General features: G+C 40.4%; 1 protein-coding gene across 1 annotated transcript in view; it reads right to left on the bottom strand.

Annotated features, from left to right (window-relative positions):
• The window catches only part of si:ch211-186j3.6 (neural-cadherin), a 556,420-nt gene that overhangs the window by 27,926 nt on the left and 507,076 nt on the right, over positions 1 to 21,418 (bottom strand). Inside the window, exons 30-31 of the mRNA XM_060911426.1 lie at positions 18,782 to 18,962; positions 11,856 to 12,100 (exon numbers count right to left, since the gene is read on the bottom strand). Of these exons, the coding sequence (XP_060767409.1) occupies positions 11,856 to 12,100; positions 18,782 to 18,962 (426 nt within the window). The remainder of the gene's footprint in view (positions 1 to 11,855; positions 12,101 to 18,781; positions 18,963 to 21,418) is intronic.

Here is a 21,418-nt window from a genome sequence, read left to right as displayed (position 1 = left end):
ATCTGTGAGTGGCAAAAGTATGTGAACCTTTGCTGTCAGTATCTAGTGTGACCCCCTTGTGCAGCAATAACTGCAACTAAACGTTTCCGGTAACTGTTGATCAGTCCTGCACACCGGCTTGGAGGAATTTTAGCCCATTCCTCCGTACAGAACAGCTTCAACTCTGGGATGTTGGTGGGTTTCCTCACATGAACTGCTCGCTTCAGGTCCTTCCACAACATTTCGATTGGATTAAGGTCAGGACTTTGACTTGGCCACTCCAAAACATTAACTTTATTCTTCTTTAACCATTCTTTGGTAGAACGACTTGTGTGCTTAGGGTCATTGTCTTGCTGCATGACCCACCTTCTCTTGAGATTCAGTTCATGGACAGATGTCCTGACATTTTCCTTTAGAATTCGCTGGTATAATTCAGAATTCATTGTTCCATCAATGATGGCAAGCTGTTCTGACCCAGATGCAGCAAAACAGGCCCAAACCATGATACTACCACCACCATGTTTCATAGATGGGATAAGGTTCTCATGCTGGAATGCAGTGTTTTCCTTTCTCCAAACATAATGCCAAACCAAAAAGTTCTATTTTGGTCTCATCCGTCCACAAAACATTTTTCCAATAGCCTTCTGGCTTGGTGACGCGATTTTTAACAAACTGCAGACGAACAGCAATGTTCTTTTTGGCTTTCTCCTTGCAACCCTGCCATGCACACCATTGTTGTTCAGTGTTCTCTTGATGGTGGACTCATGAACATTAGCCAATGTGAGAGAGGCCTTCAGTTGCTTAGAAGTGACCCTGGGGTCCTTTGTGACCTCGCCGACTATTACACGCCTTGCTCTTGGAGTGATCTTTGTTGGTCGACCACTCCTGGGGAGGGTAACAATGGTCTTGAATTTCCTCCATTTGTACACAATCTGTCTGACTGTGGACTGGTGGAGTCCAAACTCTTTAGAGATGGTTTTGTAACCTTTTCCAGCCTGATGAGCATCAACAACGCTTTTTCTGAGGTCTTCAGAAATCTCCTTTGTTCGTGCCATGATACACTTCCACAAACATGTGTTGTGAAGATCAGACTTTGATAGATCCCTGTTCTTTAAATAAAACAGGGTGCCCACTCACACCTGATTGTCATCCCATTGATTGAAAACACCTGACTCTAATTTCACCTTCAAATTAACTGCTAATCCTAGAGGTTCACATACTTTTGCCACTCACAGATATGTAATATTGGATCATTTTCCTCAATAAATAAATTATCAAGTATAATATTGTTGTCTCATTTGTTTAACTGGGTTCTCCTTATCTTTCTTTTAGGACTTGTGTGAAAATGTGATGTTGTTTTCGGTCATATTTATGCAGAAATATAGAAAATTCTAAAGGGTTCAGAAACTTTCAAGCACCACTGTATGATTTAACAATAAATAAAGATGAAAATTTTTGTTCCACTTAAAAGCACTCAATCATATATTTATTTAAATCAATGTTATCTATCTATTTATACAAATTAACTATGTGCATAAGTATCAGTGATGCTTTCTTTTTTAATTTTCATAATAAAAGTTAGAAAAGTATGCTAACATGTTTTTCCATATTTTTTTCTGAATATTATACATTTTTGGGAAAAATTATGGTTACACCAACCAGCTAAAACAAGCTACCTAACTTGATGATGTTCTTTACTACTGCACTGAATTAATTATTTTATTTATTTTTATTCTTTAAAAAGAATACCACAATGAGTTTTAAGCCAAACTGTTGAACAAATCATTGTCCTATAAATCTCAGACTTTTAAATAATACTAATCTCATCTAATTACGTTTATACCATGTTGAATTTAACCCCCCAAAACCTGTGTAAATTATTTAAATTAAGAAAATGTAATGGTTTCATGCAAAGTAATGATTGTACAGTGTCTTGCAAAAGTATTCAGCCCCCTTGGTGTTTGTCCTGTTTTGTCGCATTACAAGCTGGAATTAAAATGGATTTTTGGGGGTTAGCACCATTTGATTTACACAACATGCCTACCACTTTAAAGGTGCACATTGTTTCTTTATTGCGACACAAGCGATAATTAAGATGAAAAAAACAAACAAAAAACAACAGAAATCTGGAGTGTGCATAGGTATTCACCCCCCCAAGTCAATACTTTGCAGAGCCACCTTTTGCTGCAATTACAGCTGCAAGTCTCTTGGGGTATGTCTCTATTAGCTTAGCACATCCACTGGGATTTTTGCCCATTCCTCAAGGCAAAACTGCTCCAACTCCTTCAAGTTAGATGGGCTGTGTTGGTGTACAGCAATCTTCAAATTATGCCACAGATTCTCAATTGGATTGAGGTCTGGGCTTTGATTAGGCCATTCCAAGACATTTAAATGTTTCCCTTGAAAGCATTCCAGTGTAGCTTTCACAGTATATTTAGGATCATTGTCCTGATGGAACGTGAACCTTTGTCCCAGTCTCAAACCTCTGACCAACTCAAACAGAATTGCCCTGTATTTAGTGCCATCCATCTTTCCTTCAGTCCTGACCAGCTTTCCTGTCCCTGCAGATGAAAAACATCACCACAGCATGATGCTGCCACCACCATGCTTCCCTGTAGGAATGGTGTTCTCAGGGTGTTGGGTTTGTGCCCCACATGTCATTTACCATGATGGCTAAAAAGTTCAATTTTAGTTCATCTGACCAGAGAATCATTTTCCATGTGTTCGGGGAGTCTGCCACATGCTGTTGGGCAAACTCCAAACGTGTTTACTTATTTTTTGTTCTTGAAGCAATGGCTTTTTTCTGGCCACTCTTCCATAAAGCCCCGCTCTGTGGAGTGTACAGCTTAAAGTGGTCCTATGGACAGATACTCCCATCTCCGCTGTGGATCTTTGCAGCTCCTTCAGTGTTATCTTTGGTGTCTTTGTTGCATCTCTGATTAATGCCCTCCATGCCCGGTCTGTGAGTTTTGGTGGGTGGCCTTCTCTTGTCAGGTTTGTAGTGGTGACATATTCTTTCCATTTTACTATAATAGATTTAATGGTGCTCCCTGGGATATTCAAAGTTTGGGATATTTTTTTTGTCATCCGACCCTGATCTATACTACTTCACAACTTTGTCTCTGACCTGTTTGGAGGCTCCTTGGTTTTCATGTTGCTTGCTTAGTAGTGTTGCAGAGTCAGGGTCCTTCCAGAACAGGTTGATTTATACAGACATCATGTGACAGATCATGTGACACTTTGGCTGCACACAGGTGGCTCTTAATCAACTAATTGTGACTTATGAAGTGAATTGGTTGGACCAGTTTTTAGGGGTTTCATATGAAAGGGGGTTAAAACCTATACACACTCCAAATTTCTGTTTATCTTATTGTTTGTGTCACAATAAAAAAAATGCACTTTTAAAGTTGTAGGCATGTTGTGTAAATCAAATGGTGCTAACCCTCCAAAAATCCATTTTACTTCCAGGTTGTAATGCGACAAAACAGGGCAAACACCAAGGGGGATGAATACTTGTGCAAGACATTGTATTAAAACATTTAATAAATAAGCATTTGAAAATAGTTCATTCTGGATGTATTTTTATTCAATTTGGGTTAGATAGTGGATGCAGAGACACACACAAATGTCATGTTCTTGACCTATATACATATTCAAAGATGTCTGGCTTGCAACAAGAGCATGCCTGCTCCTTCTGGGAACTGGTGTATTTTATCTCTTTCCTTCACTCTATTGCTCACACAATGCTACAGTAAATTCACCTTGAATAAACTCTCACTTATCACCACTGACATCCTTGCTGAGTGCCAAGGGCCGCATGACAACGAAACATTAAACTGAGCTGATGGTGCACAAGACAAGATCTGCAAGAATACACGCCGTAGGCCAGTTTCAAGTTTAAAACACTTACAGGTATCGTATTCTAGCTCGGCTCAATGGGAGCTCAGAGGTTAAAGTCCAGAGTTAGTGATCAAAATGTTCTGAGTGCAAATCCCAGGGAGTCACTAACTCTTTTTGCACAGATATTCTGTAATATTGGTGGGTGTAAAGAAGGCACCTCAATATTCCAGCTTTAGTGACTTATACTGGACCAAATAAAGCCGGTATGAAGCCGCGCCCGTGTGTGTTTTTACATTGCAAGCTGGCGTTCCACAACCAGAGGCATGACGTGTCACAATGGTGCGAAGGCATCTAGGGTCATGTATCTATGTGTCGGAATAGGAATATCCTGAGAATACCGGCACCGCTTTAAAAACAACGGCGGGTGAATTAAGTGTTGAAGTGGTTTTGTTAGCCGCACACATTTATACCCACTCTTCAAACACAAGCAAAGTTGCTGAGCATCATATGTAACAATCACTTCTGTTAAATAATTCAGGGAAGTAATAGCCTCAATATAGTTCTTTAGAGCACAAACCAGGTTGTTGTTTTTTTTTTTTGGGGGGGGGGTCACAGAAAACTGTGCTTGAAAACGAGAGAGAAAGAGAGAGAGAAAGGTAATGAGGAAGAGAGGAGTGGAGAGACTCATGCAAGCAACATGTTTGTGTGATGAGAATTATGTTGGAGGAGAAAGTGAAGAGAAGTAAGAAGTGGTTTGAAGCAGAAAAGCACATGGACCTCAGACGCTGTAGATGGAGACATTTGAATTTACGCTGGTCTTGGAAAGTAGAATGTCAAGTCCAAAAACATCACACCCCTGTCCCACCGTTCCGGCTGTCCCTTTTACACAGACGTCGATTCCGGCTCTGTTACTACAAATTATTCTGGCTCAGAGGCAGAACAACACAGAACCCAGGTTCCACATTTGGACATTTTATACACAACGCGAAACAGAATAAAGGGAATAAACTCCACTTTGAACAGTCTGTGGAAAAGGGGTCACGGCTGGACTTGAGCAAGACCTTCTGAGCTCAGCTGTTTGGATTGTAGCCCATCCTGATCCCTATGGATGGAAACAACTATGATATGTTGACTAAATGCTGAGAAAATACTGGATGGTAGTGATTTATGGCTTAAAATGTGCATTTTATACATGTATACAGACTCTTGGATATGACTCTTCTTGACAGCATTAGTCAGTTTGTTAAATTTTTCATCTCTCTCTTTTTTTTTAAACATACAATTCTACACTGAGTTTTTCATTCAAATTTTCTTTCGATGTGAACCCGAGCAGAGGTGAAAGAAGAGTCAAGAATTCAAGCCCTGGGAGAAATAAAAAAAAAAAAAAACAACCAAGCAAAGATGTACTATTTGTGCAAAATGTCATTTGAGAGACTGCTTTCCATTCATCAGATTCTCCTCTCTCACTTTTTACAAGGAGACAAACAGGACAGCATGCAAAACCCCAGACAGAATCTTTTGTAGGGAAAGATCCAGACCATTGAAATTCTGTCCAAAATGGCAATTCATTGATCTTCTACCCCGGCATTAGTAAACAGCACATTGTTCGCCTACAAATTAAGTAATTAAAGCTTCTAAAAGCTGTTGCAGCTGTGAACATCAAGGTCATAATGATGAAGATATGAGCCTAATCTGATTGAAGGGAAATTATTATTTTTTTTGTCTGTTTTCAGCTTATATCGGTATGCTGCATGAATGCTAACACAGACCCCTGATGAGAAAATAACAAGGATGAAAATGTGAGCTGTGTGATGGTTTAATTACCTGAACTTTCATAAAACCCAGAAACGTGCTTTCAAATATGAAAGACAAAGCTGAAACTCGAGATGTACCCGATACTGATTTTGCTGGTATTCGGTTTTCTGTCAGAAGTTTATTTTGTGTTTTTGGAAGGAGTCTCTAGTGTCGGTGCTTTGTAACAGGCAGGGGTAAACCTCTAATATATGACACTATTACTGTGACCCCTACTTCTACATGGTAATATAAACCTCGTCACCTGAAAATCACTTGCTGGCTGCGAAGGAAGGCCCTACATTAATATCCTAAAGAGCAACATGAGATTACTGTGGATGGTTCGATTATAGAAACCACTATGATGGCTGTGGATACTTGGTGATGAAATACCTGGTGATGAAAAACTGGTAGCATCGCCACCAAACGTGCAATACACGAATACACGGTGAGTGTTCGTCGAGCTCCACAAGTTGTTGCGTCTCTGCCTCATGAGTGGCCAAAAACGTTGCGAAAAATTTCAACGCATTCATTGAAATTTGATGGCGATGTTTTCGTCTGCAAACTAAGCAGTGAATACTCGCAGATGGGTTTCAGAATATTTCCTGAAGCTCGGGGAACCTTCTTTGAGCCTCTTGAGATGTATTTGTCTCAATTCCATGTCCCCGATGCTCACGGGAGCCTCATCACCACAGCAGCTTGGCATAGCCTAACCTTCGCCAAGACTTAAAAAGTGCATTTACATTTGGGGATCTTTCGGAGCGCATTGTGAGCGCGCTTGGGACCCAGTCATTACGGGAAACACCTGATGCTGATTTGAGCACTATCAGCACACGTGTATAAGGACACTATTTTCACAGAAACTTTGCAAGTATTCTGTCAGGTACAGTATGTGGTGGTAGACGGATGTAAGTGCAGGAAGAGTGTTTATTAGCAGGTGTGATATTTACAAAAACAAAACACAAACAAAACCGAAAGCAGAGTCATAAACATGGCTAGAAACAAATATGACAGTGACAATGGCAATACTTTGTAAAGTCTCTGTGTCCTTATATGCATGTGCTGATTACACTCAAATCAGCATCAGGTGTTTTCCATAATGACTGGGTCCTATGGCTGCTCGAGTGCACAAAGGCATAACAGTCAAGTGTTCACCTGCTGTGTGACCACAACTTTTATCTTGCCTATATATATATATATATATATATATATATATATATATATATATATATATATATATATATATAGCCATTCAACGCCACCAAAATGCCACATTTTCATCGATAACCCACCACGAAGCATCGCGAGCTGTAGTGTGACCAAAACTTAAGAACAGCTTGCACTCGAGTCTCTGTCATTGAACAGTGAATAACTTCAGTTTGATACCATAAACTTAAAATTAAAACTATAATGAATTCAGAAATGACTCTGCTGCTCACACGCAAGTTCCTGTTAACACAAGTAGCACATTTTGACGACAGTGTACACTTATAGAAATGATTTATAATCACATTATGTGGATGAGGAAGAGGAGGAGTTCCCTTAGGAGTCTGGTTCCTCTTAAGGTTTCTCCCTCATGTCTTCTCAGGAAGTTTTTCCTTGCCATTGTTACCTCATTGCTCATTAGGAATAGAGTTCTCATCTCATCTCATTATCTGTAGCCGCTTTATCCTGTTCTACAGGGTCGCAGGCAAGCTGGAGCCTATCCCAGCTGACTACGGGCGAAAGGCAGGGTACACCCTGGACAAGTCGCCAGGTCATCACAGGGCTGACACATAGACACAGACAACCATTCACACTCACATTCACACCTACGGTCAATTTAGAGTCACCAGTTAACCTAACCTGCATGTCTTTGGACTGTGGGGGAAACCGGAGCACCCGGAGGAAACCCACATGGACACGGGGAGAACATGCAAACTCCGCACAGAAAGGCCCTCGCCGGCCACGGGGCTCGAACCCGGACCTTCTTGCTGTGAGGGGACAGCGCTAACCACTGCACCACCGTGCCGCCAGGAATAGAGTTATAAAGGTAAAATTTACATCAATTTTCTATAAATCTGCTTTGTCACAATGTCAAATAAAATTGAACTGATACCAAATGACATAAGCCTAGTGTGCACTATTACACTAATGAACAGAAGACATGAAATCATCGCAGTCTTGACGTGGTCCATGTAATTTACAATTAATGATGGCAATCAAAGTAAAACCGAGTACAAACAGTGCTCTGTGAACATTTCAAGAGGAGGAAACAGAGCGTCTTCCTACAGTACAACTAACCTGATAAAACATCTTATGATATTTAAATAGTGTCTTTAAAGGGGAGCTGAAGGCAAATTTTTTATCATCAAAATTCTATTTCTCATTTCATAAAATGTAGGAATGCATTTCTGATGGCTATTTTGTCACTGCTATAGCAAGTTATGAGTGTTTGAAATACGCTCTGTAATATATCAGTCCATATGTCAAAGCAATGGCCGTAAACGAGATTCGTTGAGACCTGTGCGAGACATCGTAGGACCGAAGTAAAATGTACAGCGGAAATCAAAGTGACCAACATCTGCCAACGTTGTCAAAAGACACGCGTGCCCTCCTTCGAATGCTGATGTAATCAAGCCGGAAGGTTTCCGTGTCCGAAATCACTCCCTGCTCACTATATAGGACACTATATAGTGGGGACGCCATTTTGTAGTGCTGTCCGAAACCTTAGTGAGGATTACGTGTGAAATGCGCTCAGTATAATATGGATTTATCACAAAAATACACGCATGTATTTATTATTTTGAAAACCCACCAGCCGCCTGATCTGGCACGTTTTAATTGTGCGACAGTAATGACGTAAATACCAGCGCGACGGACGAGTCCTTATCCTGTCATCTTTCCAACTCTTCTCTACTCCACGTTGATTCAAAGTTGTATGGAATAATCTCCATCTCACGTACGCGAGGGAGGCGGATGTATGTGCAGAAGTATACAGTTTAATAAAGTGCAGAATATATATACAGTGAGACAATATATACACAGGCAAACAATCCAAAACAGCAGGCTAGATCAAAAACGAGAATACAGGCAAAAGGGTCAGTCGAGGCACAAACAGTACATCAAAGGCTAAGCGAGGACAAGAACGAGAAACAGGCTCAAGGATCGTGAAACAGGAAATCAAGACAACATGTAGAAAAGCTCGGTAATGCGTATTGTAATACTTTGCGATGCAAACGCATCAGCACAGTCCTTAAATACGCAAAACACAAAGTTCCTTAATTGAGCTCAGGTGCGCCTTGTTCACGGTGCGCGTGCTGGAGTCCACTCGGCGCACACGCAGCCCGAGGCGCATCTTCAGGTGCACACGCCACAGCGCACAGGACTGACACTCCATCACTGATGAAGCTGGCACATCTCAAAATTAATCCAAATTGGAATAATATGGTTTTCAAAATGGTGGTGCTGACACTTCACGTCTGAAGTCTTGCACAAGTCTTGTGAAGATCACGCGTATAAGTGACGCCTGCCATGGACCATACGAACTACATTCAACATGGCTAAAAACTGAAAAGGCCGATAAGTGTAATATAATATGCCAATACGAGTCACGATATAAGGTTAATAAAACCGAAAACGTAACTGAATAACACGGTAATTAAGAAATAAAGCAAGTTTAAAAATGACTTCAGTTCCGCTTTAATAGTGAGAGTTTCAGCAGTTTCAGCAAGCCTGGTCATTATAAAAATAAGCTAAAGGCACCATGACTTGAGTATCCAAGGTATTCATTAGCATCAAATAGGGTCTACACTTCCAAACAAGTCAAGGTGCTGCTCATGTTAATGCTAGAACATCTTAAATGTAACTTGTAAACCATGAGGAGTTCATTACTCGCAGGGCATGTTGGCTTGGGGTGGAAAATATGTCAGAGAACTCTAGGTGAGTGAAAAGAACAGGCCTTGACAATCAGTCACTTCTTATCAATCCTTGAGAATGAGGGATTCTGACACAACTAACCCAGAGAAACAGTGTTAAAGAAGTGCTTTCCTGAACTGAAAAAAAACCAAACTGATCTCCATTACACCCGTACTTGGTCCATATTATCTAATATACCGTAGCTAATGAAGAATTTGTCACATTTACATCTTTCCCTGCATTTAACCAATCCGAAGCAGTGAAAACACACACACGTGAGCAGTGAACACATACGGTATACCCAGAGCAGTGGGCAGCTGCGCCACAGCACCCAGGAAGCAGTTGGGGGTGAGGTTAGGTTCAACAGCACTTCAGCCAGGGATGCAGAAGTGCCGTTTATTCACTCCCCCCACCCCACAAAGTTTTCCTGCTTGTCCAGGTTCCAGGGAATCAAACTGGCAACCTTTTGGTTCCAAAACTGCTTCTCTGACCTTTATGCCATAGCCGCCCCATTAGCTAGCTAATGTCTTTCATTTAAAATTAGCTCACTAACATTATAAAGAACAAGTTTTACTGCTTGAACATGAACACACACACACGTACTTTTTCATTTCCACTGTTTAAACTGGGGAAGCATAAACAGAGTTAAATAAAAACCTGTCTCTGATTAATTGTTTGACTGACACTGGGTAAGCACTTGTTTTGTTTTCGGTACTTGGTCTGAAAAATGGTACCGACACATCCCGAGCTGAAACACATTATTATGCACAAACTACATCTGTAAGTATTTGGGTATGTGAATGGATACAATCTCTACAGTGGCTTTTTACAGGTTTACTTTCTTTCTTTACAAACATTTCAAACAGATCATCAAACGCTCAAAGTAAGGTTTAAAGAGCTGAAGCACCAAAAAGCCAAAACCCTTCGATTTCTTCTAACAGGAAGTAAATATAACGTGACATTTTACCTGCCTTGTCTTTCACAGGTGCTAAAGCAAACTCTCTCAACAATAAAAACTACCATGAAGATATGAAAGTCAAACAAATCCTATACACACTGATGGAAATGTGACAAAGAGTGAGCAGGAAGTGAAGCCACAGGCTAAAGTCACACAGATCCTCAAATCATATTGCATGACTTATTTTACTGAGAAATCCTGGGTTTTTAATCCTAACTGATGCACATTGATGTATTATGCACTATATACCACAGCCGTTTTATCAAACAGGAATCACGTCTAACTGGTTTGAATCTTGGAAACAAGATTACATCATTATTGACCATGTGAAGTCTATTTTTTTTTAAAAATCCTGTTGAAATCTGCCAATTTTTAATTTATAGTAGCCTCAGGAAATTTATAAAAAAAATAAAATCATGAAGTCTAATCCCTGCACACAGCCATACTAAAAAAACAAAACAAAACCAACAACCACCCCACACACACCTTGCCATTTCAAATGTAAAGCCAAAGCAGTTGTGTGATTGGCTGTCATGCCGTCATTGTCAATTTGTGTGTCAGAAAAGTTAAACTTAATGAGCAGTTTATATGAGATGCTGTATCTAATAAAAATAATATCAGTGAGCAAAAGTCTTAGGCACCCTATTCTTTTGAGAAAAAGATTTTGTCTTGTTTTATTTGACGTCTTGTGTACTATTGGATAAAATAAAAAAAATAAATATGAAAAGGAGCTATTTTTTTTGCTTTATGCAAGATAAAAAACAACATGCAAAAAAATAACGTGTGACAGTCAAAGCCTCCGTGGCGCATTCTCCAAGATGCTCATAAAACTGGATGAAATGCACCTGAATCTACTAATGCATTTTAAAAGCAAAAGGTTCTCATGACAAATATTGACTTTGTTTTACTTTATTCTAATAGGTTTTTATGTCAAAAACATTTCATTTCATTATTTGTGAAGGCTTCTTTACACGTGACTAAAATTGTTGCACAGCACTTTATAGTTATAGTTTGAATAAAAGCTATCCATTGAGCTGACCAGAAACGCCATGATTCATTACTGGGCCGTAAACTTAACCCATAAAAGGCAGCATAATTGTCTATTCTGGTCAGTTTATATTAAGTTTGTGATTTTGTGTATTACCAGAAATGCCGTCTACTTAATCGTATTGAATCAATGTTGACATACTGAGATTAAAACAAAAAAAAAAACAAAACGAAAACCTCTTTGACTAATGTCTCTGTGCTTCTGTGCTCACTGGGTATTGCATTACACTTTAAGTAATGCAAAGCAGAGAGAGAGAGAGAGAGAGAGAGAGAGAGAGAGAATCAGAGGCAAAGAGAAATTCACCACAGAAAAGTTGAGAAAAGACACGATGGTCATAGCTACCTAATAGTGCCATGAAGCAGATGCATATGGCAAAGAGTGATCTGAAGCTCAGGCCCACGTCGTCATGATAAATGGCCAGTGTGACCTCGCAGTGGCGCCCCCTGTAGCCTTCTGGGCACTCGCATGTGAATTTGGAGGGCGACTGGGCCACGCAGGTGCCCCGATGGCACGGCCGGCTGGCACACAGTGTGTACACGCAGAATTTGCCTGTAGCGTTGGCCTTGACCATGTGACCCGGTGGACACCTAGGATTGGAAGAGACAAAAATGTACAGATGGACAGGGATTACACAATTAATGATTATATTAGTACTGTACAGTAGAGGGGTGAAAATGTGCTTAGATTTACACAGATCAGATAGAAATGCTTGTTTACAGAAATAATTTACAGATTTACCAAATAATATCTCTCATCTCATTATCTCTAGCTGCTTTATCCTGTTCTACAGGGTCGCAGGCAAGCTGGAGCCTATCCCAGCTGACTACAGGCGAAAGGCGGGGTACACCCTGGACAAGTCGCCAGGTCATCACAGGGCTGACACATAGACACAGACAACCATTCACACTCACATTCACACCTACGGTCAATTTAGAGTCACCAGTTAACCTAACCTGCATGTCTTTGGACTGTGGGGGAAACCAGAGCACCCGGAGGAAACCCACGCGGACATGGGGAGAACATGCAAACTCCGCACAGAAAGGCCCTCGCCGGCCACAGGGCTCGAACCCGGACCTTCTTGCTGTGAGGCGACAGCGCTAACCACTACACCACCGTGCCGCCTAAATAATATATGTCTTGTTATTTTATGATACTAGTGCATCGTCGAATTATTGGATCTGATTAGTCAAAAGGTGTTGATTAATTTTCTCTCAGCAGCTCTTAAACTAGTGCCGGCTATAAGTCAAATAACAGGTTTCTCTTAATGTGTTCATTCTAATCTGGTACTATTTCTATAACGAGACCGTCGATGATGGCGTAGCTCACTCCGGCCCTGTCCAGTCCAGAAGGAACGATCTAAAGTGGGCTAACTTACGTTATAAATGTTACAAGCTATATATACTATATACTAGCTATATATAGATGCTATCTACACCCTAGGAATACCGACCTATTTGCCAGAAAGAATCCAAAATGGTGAGGAATTGACCAAGAAGCAGCGCATTTTGCTGAACTGCTCATTAAGGCTTTAATTAGTCCATAACTTCATTAATAATTGTAATTAAGCAAATATGGGTAGAAGTTATATTCACCCTAGGTACCCCTACCTTCATGCCAGGAGGAATCAAAATTGGTGAATTGAGGGAGAAGAAGCAATGTGTGTGGAAACTGCTCATTAGGGCTTAATTACTCCATATCTTCATTATTAATTGCAATTATGCAAATTTGGGTAGAAGCTATATGCACTTCAGGCAGACCTACCTTCCTGCCAAAAAGAATAAAAATCGGTGAAGAATTGAGAGAGAAGAAGCGATTTTCGTGAAACGTGGATGACGCCGGACGGATGCCGGACAGACAACACATAATGGCCTGTCAGCCAGATGAGCTAATAACAACTTAAATAGGGACTTGTACTGTAGACACTATGTGGCCTAGTGGTAGCGTGTCTGCCTCTTGATCGGGAGATCGTGAGTTCTATTCACGGTTGGGTCATACCAAAGACCATCATAAAAATGGTACCTACCGCCATCTGGCAAGGCATGCTGCAATACAGATGTGCATATGGGGAGTTAAACTCTCGTGGTTACCAGAGGACTAGCCCCCCACTGTAACCCTAGCTATGTAATAGGCGAGAGGCCGAGGGCTATGGAGATCAGCGCCGCCCGATGCGCCATATACAGGTTGGGCCTGGTTAGTACTTGAGTGGGAGACTGCCTAGGAATACCAGGTACTGTAAGGCGTGGGAAGGACTTTGACTTTTTTTGACTGTAGACACTCCATATAAACCAATAAAAAACCGAATGTAATTTGTTGATATGGTGAAGTTTTCTGAGGAGGTTATTTAGGATTTATAGAAGACTTCTCCAATATCAGTTCTGTGTAACATAACTATAAATAGATAAAGTGTACAACACATTGTTGACAATCTGCCGTGGTATGAGAGGAATGACACACCTTTATCAACAAAACAAAATGATCAACTTTTCAGTCTTAACCGTAACTTCTCTTCAGATCGACCCGCTGTTGATCATTTCCCTATAGCAGCACACCCTGTCATGTTTTATTCCTTACATAACAAACTGGGAAATGTTAAAAGAACATACCAGATGTCTTCAGTGAAAAAATATTCTATCCATAAACAAATACAAGGTTTTGATCTGCATATAAATTATAATGACAAGCCAGAGCAAAGGACTCTATAAATCTTCTCACTGTATCTAATTGTCAGACTGTACTGAATGTCCAGATATGGGACCCTCAAACACACTCGTATAATCTCTATGAAGCAGATGGAGCAGTAAAAATGTGAAAAGATTTCGGCTGAATGCATGGCTAAATACGGTTATGCTTCTGCTTCTTTAAACTACACATCTACTGACACACACACACACAATTTGTATGAATTGCTCCTTGCTGGACTGCGGCGCCCGCTGAGCTGATAAGTGGGAGAATAAGAAAAAAGGAATTCCAGCAGATAAGAAAATAGCCCCCTTCTAACCCCCTCAAACACACATGCAATACAGATACACATGAATACACAAGCACCCACCTACACACACACACAAACTCTTAAGTCATAGGAGAAGGCGCATGGTGTGTGTGTGTGTGTGTGTACTTGCTACGTATTGAGGACTGGAATATGTTTTTAATCAACAGAATTAGGACGTTTTTGGGAAGCGAGGACGTTTTGGTTGGTCCTCACTTTTTCAAAAGGCTGTTTGAGAGTTAAGACTTAGGTTTTGGTTTCAGGTTAGAATTAGGTTGAGGTTAGGTTGCGGGTTGGAGTTAGGCTTTAAGTTGTGATGGTTAAGGTTAGGATAAGGGCCTAGGGGATTCAATGTGTCAACGAGTGTCCCCATAAAGTACAAGAATATATATATGTGTGTGTGTGTGTAAGTTAGTAAAAAGGCAGAAAAAAAAACACGAGAGAAAGAGGATGCAAAATTCTATGTGCCATTTAGTGCATTCCTAATAAACAACTATCCAACCCTTGGTTGAGTGTCTGTGTCCAATTCCTATCACATGTGATATTAATAACTGTACAGTACCAGTCAAAAGTTTGTACACCCCGACTCATTCATAGGTTTTTCTTTATTTGGACTATTTTCTACATTGCAGAACAATACTGAAGACATCAATACTATGAAATAACATATGGAACATCTATGGAATTGTGTTAAACATTAATTAATTAGGGCGGCACAGTGGTGTAGTGGTTAGCGCTGTCGCCTCACAGCAAGAAGGTCCTGGGTTCGAGCCCCGGGGCCGGCGAGGGCCTTTCTGTGTGGAGTTTGCATGTTCTCCCCGTGTCCGCGTGGGTTTCCTCCGGGTGCTCCGGTTTCCCCCACAGTCCAAAGACATGCAGGTTAGGTTAACTGGTGACTCTAAATTGACCGTAGGTGTGAATGTGAGTGTGAATGGTTGTCTGTGTCTATGTGTCAGCCCTGTGATGACCTGGCGACTTGTCCAGGGTGTACCCCGCCTTTCGCCTGTAGTCAGCTGGGATAGGCTCCAGCTTGCCTGCGACCCTGTAGAAGGATAAAGCGGCTAGAGATAATGAGATGAGATGAGATTAATTAATTAATTAATTAAAAAGTGTTAAATAAACCTCAAATTGTTTCATATTTTAGATTATTTAAAGTAGCCAGCATTTACCTTAATGACGCTTTGCACACTATTGGCATTATCTTAACCAGCTTCATGATGTAGTCACCTGGAAGGCTTTTCAGGACAAGCCATGTAAACTCAGAGGCAGAATCAGAATCACTTTAATCCCCGGAGGGAAATTCAAATTTGCAACTAACTTGTTAATTAGTACACTTTTTTTTTACTTGTACTTATATGTGATCAACAAAACTTGAACTTGAAACTTGAACTTTCTTGCCTTCTTAATGCGTTTGAAATCAAACAGTAAATAGTAAATAATAAAAAAAACACCTATTCGACAACTGTAGTAATCCATATTATGTCAAGAACCGCTCAACTAAGCAAAGAGAAACGGCATCCCTCATTACTTTAAGACATGACGTGTCTTAACTGATAAAAAATAAAGACACTGAATTAGAAGGTGTCCAAACTTTTGACTGCTATTGTATATAAAAATAACACTAATAAAATCCTTTCACATACTCCTAAGACGGTAGGAGTTTTCTGGAGGCTGTGGTGTGGTGTCACCTTTTTCCATGTACGATTATCGTTAACACGAAACACAACAGTGGAGGAGTTTCAATTCAGGGTCTATAGATGAAACCGAACTTTCGATTGCACTTATCCTAGGTTCAGCCTAGCAAGCAACAAAGCACCATAGGACCGTTTATTTTCTCCGTACGGTACAAGAATGACACGGAGCTGTGATTTTAGTAACCGAGAAAAGTGAGAAAGCGACAGCATGACAAGTAACCTTTGAATTCAGATTTTCAGTTCTTTTCATATTCGGTATGACACAGAAAAGTGACAAATCCAAATGGTTGACTGGAACGATTCCTGAGGCAATCCTGCGGTGCATGGGGTTCAATGTTTCTCAGAAATGTTCAGTTCTTACATGTAATTAGTTTCCATTTTCTCTTGAAAATGGAAGAAAAACTTGTAACTGTGGTTTTATCTTATCCTGTCATACCCGAGCTTACATTAAATGAGACATTATGGAGGAAAATAAACTTCAGAAGTTAGCAGTAAAGACCATTAGTGCCTCTGTTGAGTTTACATAGCTTGTACATTTCGCTGGTTTTGCTAATCTGGCCGTGAAACTATTACAAAGCTTAACACTGATTAGTGCATTATTTATTTTGTGGTTAATTAGTTAAGTTCATAAAAGATATGTAGTTACTACCCAGACGAAAAAAAACCAGTAAAGAACTTATAAGAATTTACCACTGTCTTAGTAGTAAATCCTTATAAATATAAGGATAAATCCTTATAAGGATTTATAAATAAATATATATGCCATGTATGATTTACTCCTGAAAGTGGCCCATTTTGCATTTTCCTCATACAAATTTTTTATGAAAATCTAGTATGTATGAAGTGAACATTGTGCATGTTTTTTACAGATAATGTGTATGATGAATTACACCGTCTTTGTATGCTTCATGTATTGTTTGTAGTTTTAAATTATATTTTACAGTTTAAAATGTATATGAGTGATTCCACGCTTATGGGTACTGAAATGGGGACATGAACTTATTTTTAAAAATTCACCTAAAACCATTTCTTTTTTTTTACCATCAGGTCACAAAACATGTAATCTTTAATGAATGATATGTTAAAAGATAACTTTAATTTTCTGAGATGTAATAAAAACATATTTATATGCCAAAGTCAGAACGTAACAGAAGTGTTGTGGACATATAGATTCTCAATTTTAACAATGTAGAATTACTTTTTGAAACATAGGAAGGTGATGTTTTAGCAAATATAATTAATAAACATGTGTAGTAGAATAAACATGCACATTCTTTCAATAAGATTAACATGGTATATAGCGGGCGGCACGGTGGTGTAGTGGTTAGCGCTGTCGCCTCACAGCAAGAAGGTCCTGGGTTCGAGCCCCGTGGCCGGCGAGGGCCTTTCTGTGCGGAGTTTGCATGTTCTCCCCGTGTCCGCGTGGGTTTCCTCCGGGTGCTCCGGTTTCCCCCACAGTCCAAAGACATGCAGGTTAGGTTAACTGGTGACTCTAAATTGACCGTAGGTGTGAATGTGAGTGTGAATGGTTGTCTGTGTCTATGTGTCAGCCCTGTGATGACCTGGCGACTTGTCCAGGGTGTACCCCGCCTTTCGCCCGTAGTCAGCTGGGATAGGCTCCAGCTTGCCTGCGACCCTGTAGAACAGGATAAAGCGGCTAGAGATAATGAGATGAGATGAGATGAGATGGTATATAGCTAGATTGTAATTAATTTGTAACAGACGCGAGATGGACAATCGTAACAGAAGTAATGTAACAGACATCATTTTGGAACTCATAGGCTTGACTTTGGCATATAAATATGTTTTTATTACATCTCAGAAAATTAAAGTTATCTTTTAACATATCATTCATTAAAGATTACATGTTTTGTGACCTGATGGTAAGAAAAGAAATGGTTTTAAGTGAATAAGTTCATGTCCCCATTTCAGTACCCATAAGCGTGGAATCACTCATATGCCTTTTATATGTAAATCCACACAAACATGTATGTTTTTGTTTGAATTGTGGATGTATCGTAAAGGTATTCTATGATGGCTCTCTATGTTTTTTATATGTCAACATTACATTGACAGTAATTGGTTGACATTTTAAAAACATAGATAAACCTGAACAATTCATACAAAAAAACCTCTTCTATTTTTACATTTATAGTAATTGATCGACATATAAAAACATCTATAAACCTAAAGAAGTCATACAATAAACCTGTCTTTTTCAGTAGGTTGACATATAAAAAACATAGAGAGCCATCATAGAATACCTTTACGATACATCCACAATTCAAACAAAAACATACATGTTTGTGTGGATTTACATATAAAAGGCATATACATTTTAAACTGTAAAATATAATTTAAAACTACAAACATTACATGAAGCATACAAAGACGGTATAATTCATCATACACATTATCTGTAAAAACCATGCACAATGTTCACTTCATACATACTAGATTTTTTTCACATGAACAAAAAAAAAATGTGGGTCATTTCATACCAACAAGAGACTAATTTGTTGCTTGGGAATGACAACCGACACTGTTGAAGTGTCTGGCATGCACTTCTGCCGACTGTCAGTGTGTACCTGCACTCATGGATCCTCCACAGGTCGACGCAGGTGAACGGAGGGCTACATTGATTCCTCCTGCAGGAGTCTGACGAGCAGCCCAGTGTCACTCCCACAGTGCTAAGCACTAAAACACCATCTTTGGGCTGAGCATCCAAAGGCATTGCGCGGCCGTTTAGCCTCAAGTCGCGCATGCAACCTGGAACAGATGCAGAGAAAAGCTGAGCAACTATTCAGCAGTATTTTAAATCCTTGATCTTGGTAGAAGCTCGCTGAAACTCAACATTCAAACAAATGACAGCACCTTCTTTCAGTATTCACTTCAAAACCATGGTCCAAAATACATACACACGCTACGCTGTCTTGGCTAGAAAGTCTGAATGTTAGTGTAAATGCTGGTATTATCTGGATTGAGCTGCCAATTTTTCCTCATTGGCTGGATGTTGGTGCACCACATCATTTGCTTTTACAGAACCTGGAGCACCACAGAGACCTGAACGATTTTCTCCAAATATATTAGTAAAGGCTGCTAGAACAAGAGAAAATCTTTGCCAAAAATGACAAGAAGTGTGCTCTCTTTATACAGAACACTTTTTTTTTGTATTTTATTAACGATGAAGAAAGACAATTTTCCAAGATTACATTAGATAACACATGATTACATCATCACAAGTTTCTTAATTACTAAAAACAGGAGCAGGAATAAAAACACGAGACACAGACGATGGTAGTAACTGTGAATAAAATTAGGTGTTAATCGTTAAAATGGGAATATACACACTATACACACACACACACACACACACACACACACACACACAGTGGCCACTTTATTAGGAATACCCACATCTCCAATCAGTCAATCATGTAGCAGAGCAGTGCAAAATATCATGCAGATACAGGTCAAGAACATCAGTTAATGTTGATGTTAAACATCAGGATGGGGGAAATGTGAAGTCACGGAATTTAACTGTGGCACAGGCTGGATTGATTATTTCAGGACCTGCTGATCACTGGGGATTTTTCATGCACGACAGTGTATAAAGCTTAAACAGAATGTTGTGGAAAACAACCAAACAAAGAAAAAAAAACTCCAGTGAGCAGGTGATATTTTGGCAATATTCAATTGCCTAGTTTTATCAGCTAAAAACAAAACAAAACTATACACATTTATAAATAATTAAAGTTGCACCGTGTGGTGGCACGGTGGTGTAGTGGTTAGCACTGTCACCTCACAGCAAGAAGGTTCTGGGTTCAAGTCCAGTGGCGGATGAGGGCCTTTCTGTGTGGAGTTTGCATGTTCTCCCCGTGTCTGTGTGGGTTTCCTCCGGGTGCTCCGGTTTCCCCCACAGTCCAAAGACATGCAGGTTAGGCTAATTGATGGCTCTGAATTGACCGTAGGTGTGAATGTGAATGGTTGTTTGTCTCTATGTGTCAGCCCTGCGATGACCTGGCGACTTGTCGAGGGTGTACCCCGCCTCTCGCTCCTAGTCAGCTGGGATAGGCTCCAGCTTGCCCGTGACCCTGCACAGGATACAGTGGGGCAAAAAAAGTATTTAGTCAGTCACCAATTGTGCAAGTTCTCCCACTTAAAAAGATGAGAGAGGCCTGTAATTTTCATCATAGGTATACCTCAACTATGAGAGACAAAATGAGAAAAAAAAAATCCAGAAAATCACATTGTCTGATTTTTAAAGAATTTATTTGCAAATTATGGTGGAAAATAAGTATTTGGTTAATAACAAAAGTTCATCTCAATACTTTGTTATATACCCTTTGTTGGCAACGACAGCGGTCAAACGTTTTCTGTAAGTCTTCACAAGGTTTTCACACACTGTTGCTGGTATTTTGGCCCATTCCTCCATGCAGATCTCCTCTAGAGCAGTGATGTTTTGGGGTTGTCGCTGGGCAACACGGACTTTCAACTCCCTCCAAAGATTTTCTATGGGGTTGAGATCTGGAGACTGACTAGGCCACTCCAGGACCTTGAAATGCTTCTTACGAAGCCACTCCTTCGTTGCTGGGGCGGTGTGTTTGGGATCATTGTCATGCTGAAAGACCCAGCCACGTTTCATCTTCAATGCCCTTGCTGATGGAAGGAGGTTTTCACTCAAAATCTCACGATACATGGCCCCATTCATTCTTTCCTTTACACGGCTCAGTCGTCCTGGTCCCTTTGCAGAAAAACCATATGACATTCTCCCAATCCTCTTCTGGATCATCCAAATGCTCTCTAGCAAACTTCAGACGGGCCTGGACATGTACTGGCTTAAGCAGGGAGACACGTCTGGCACTGCAGGATTTGAGTCCCTGGCGGCGTAGTGTGTTACTGATGGTAGCCTTTTGCCGCTTTTCCACTACAAACGTGGCTGAGTCGGGCTGAGCCGTGCCGTGCTGAGTTGGGCTGAGTTGAGCTGAGTGGGGCTGTTGGAGTTGCATTTCAACTACAACCGCGCTGAACCGTGCTGGCTGGAAGTGGGTGGACACATTGGGTGGAGTTAGCGAAAGTGGGTGGACGTCACGTGATGTCGTTAAGCGGCGCAAACAGTGACATCAGTGATCTTTTAAGTGGTAGTCTCACGACCCGGATAGTAAACAATAAACATGGAGGACATGGAGTCGTTAGTGTTGCTGGTCTTGGTTCTGTGGCTTGTT

This window comes from Neoarius graeffei, chromosome 27, assembly GCF_027579695.1.
Source record: "Neoarius graeffei isolate fNeoGra1 chromosome 27, fNeoGra1.pri, whole genome shotgun sequence".
NCBI lineage: Eukaryota > Metazoa > Chordata > Actinopteri > Siluriformes > Ariidae > Neoarius > Neoarius graeffei.
Note: the sequence above shows the minus strand (reverse complement) of the source record. Positions and strands in the feature narration are given on the sequence as shown.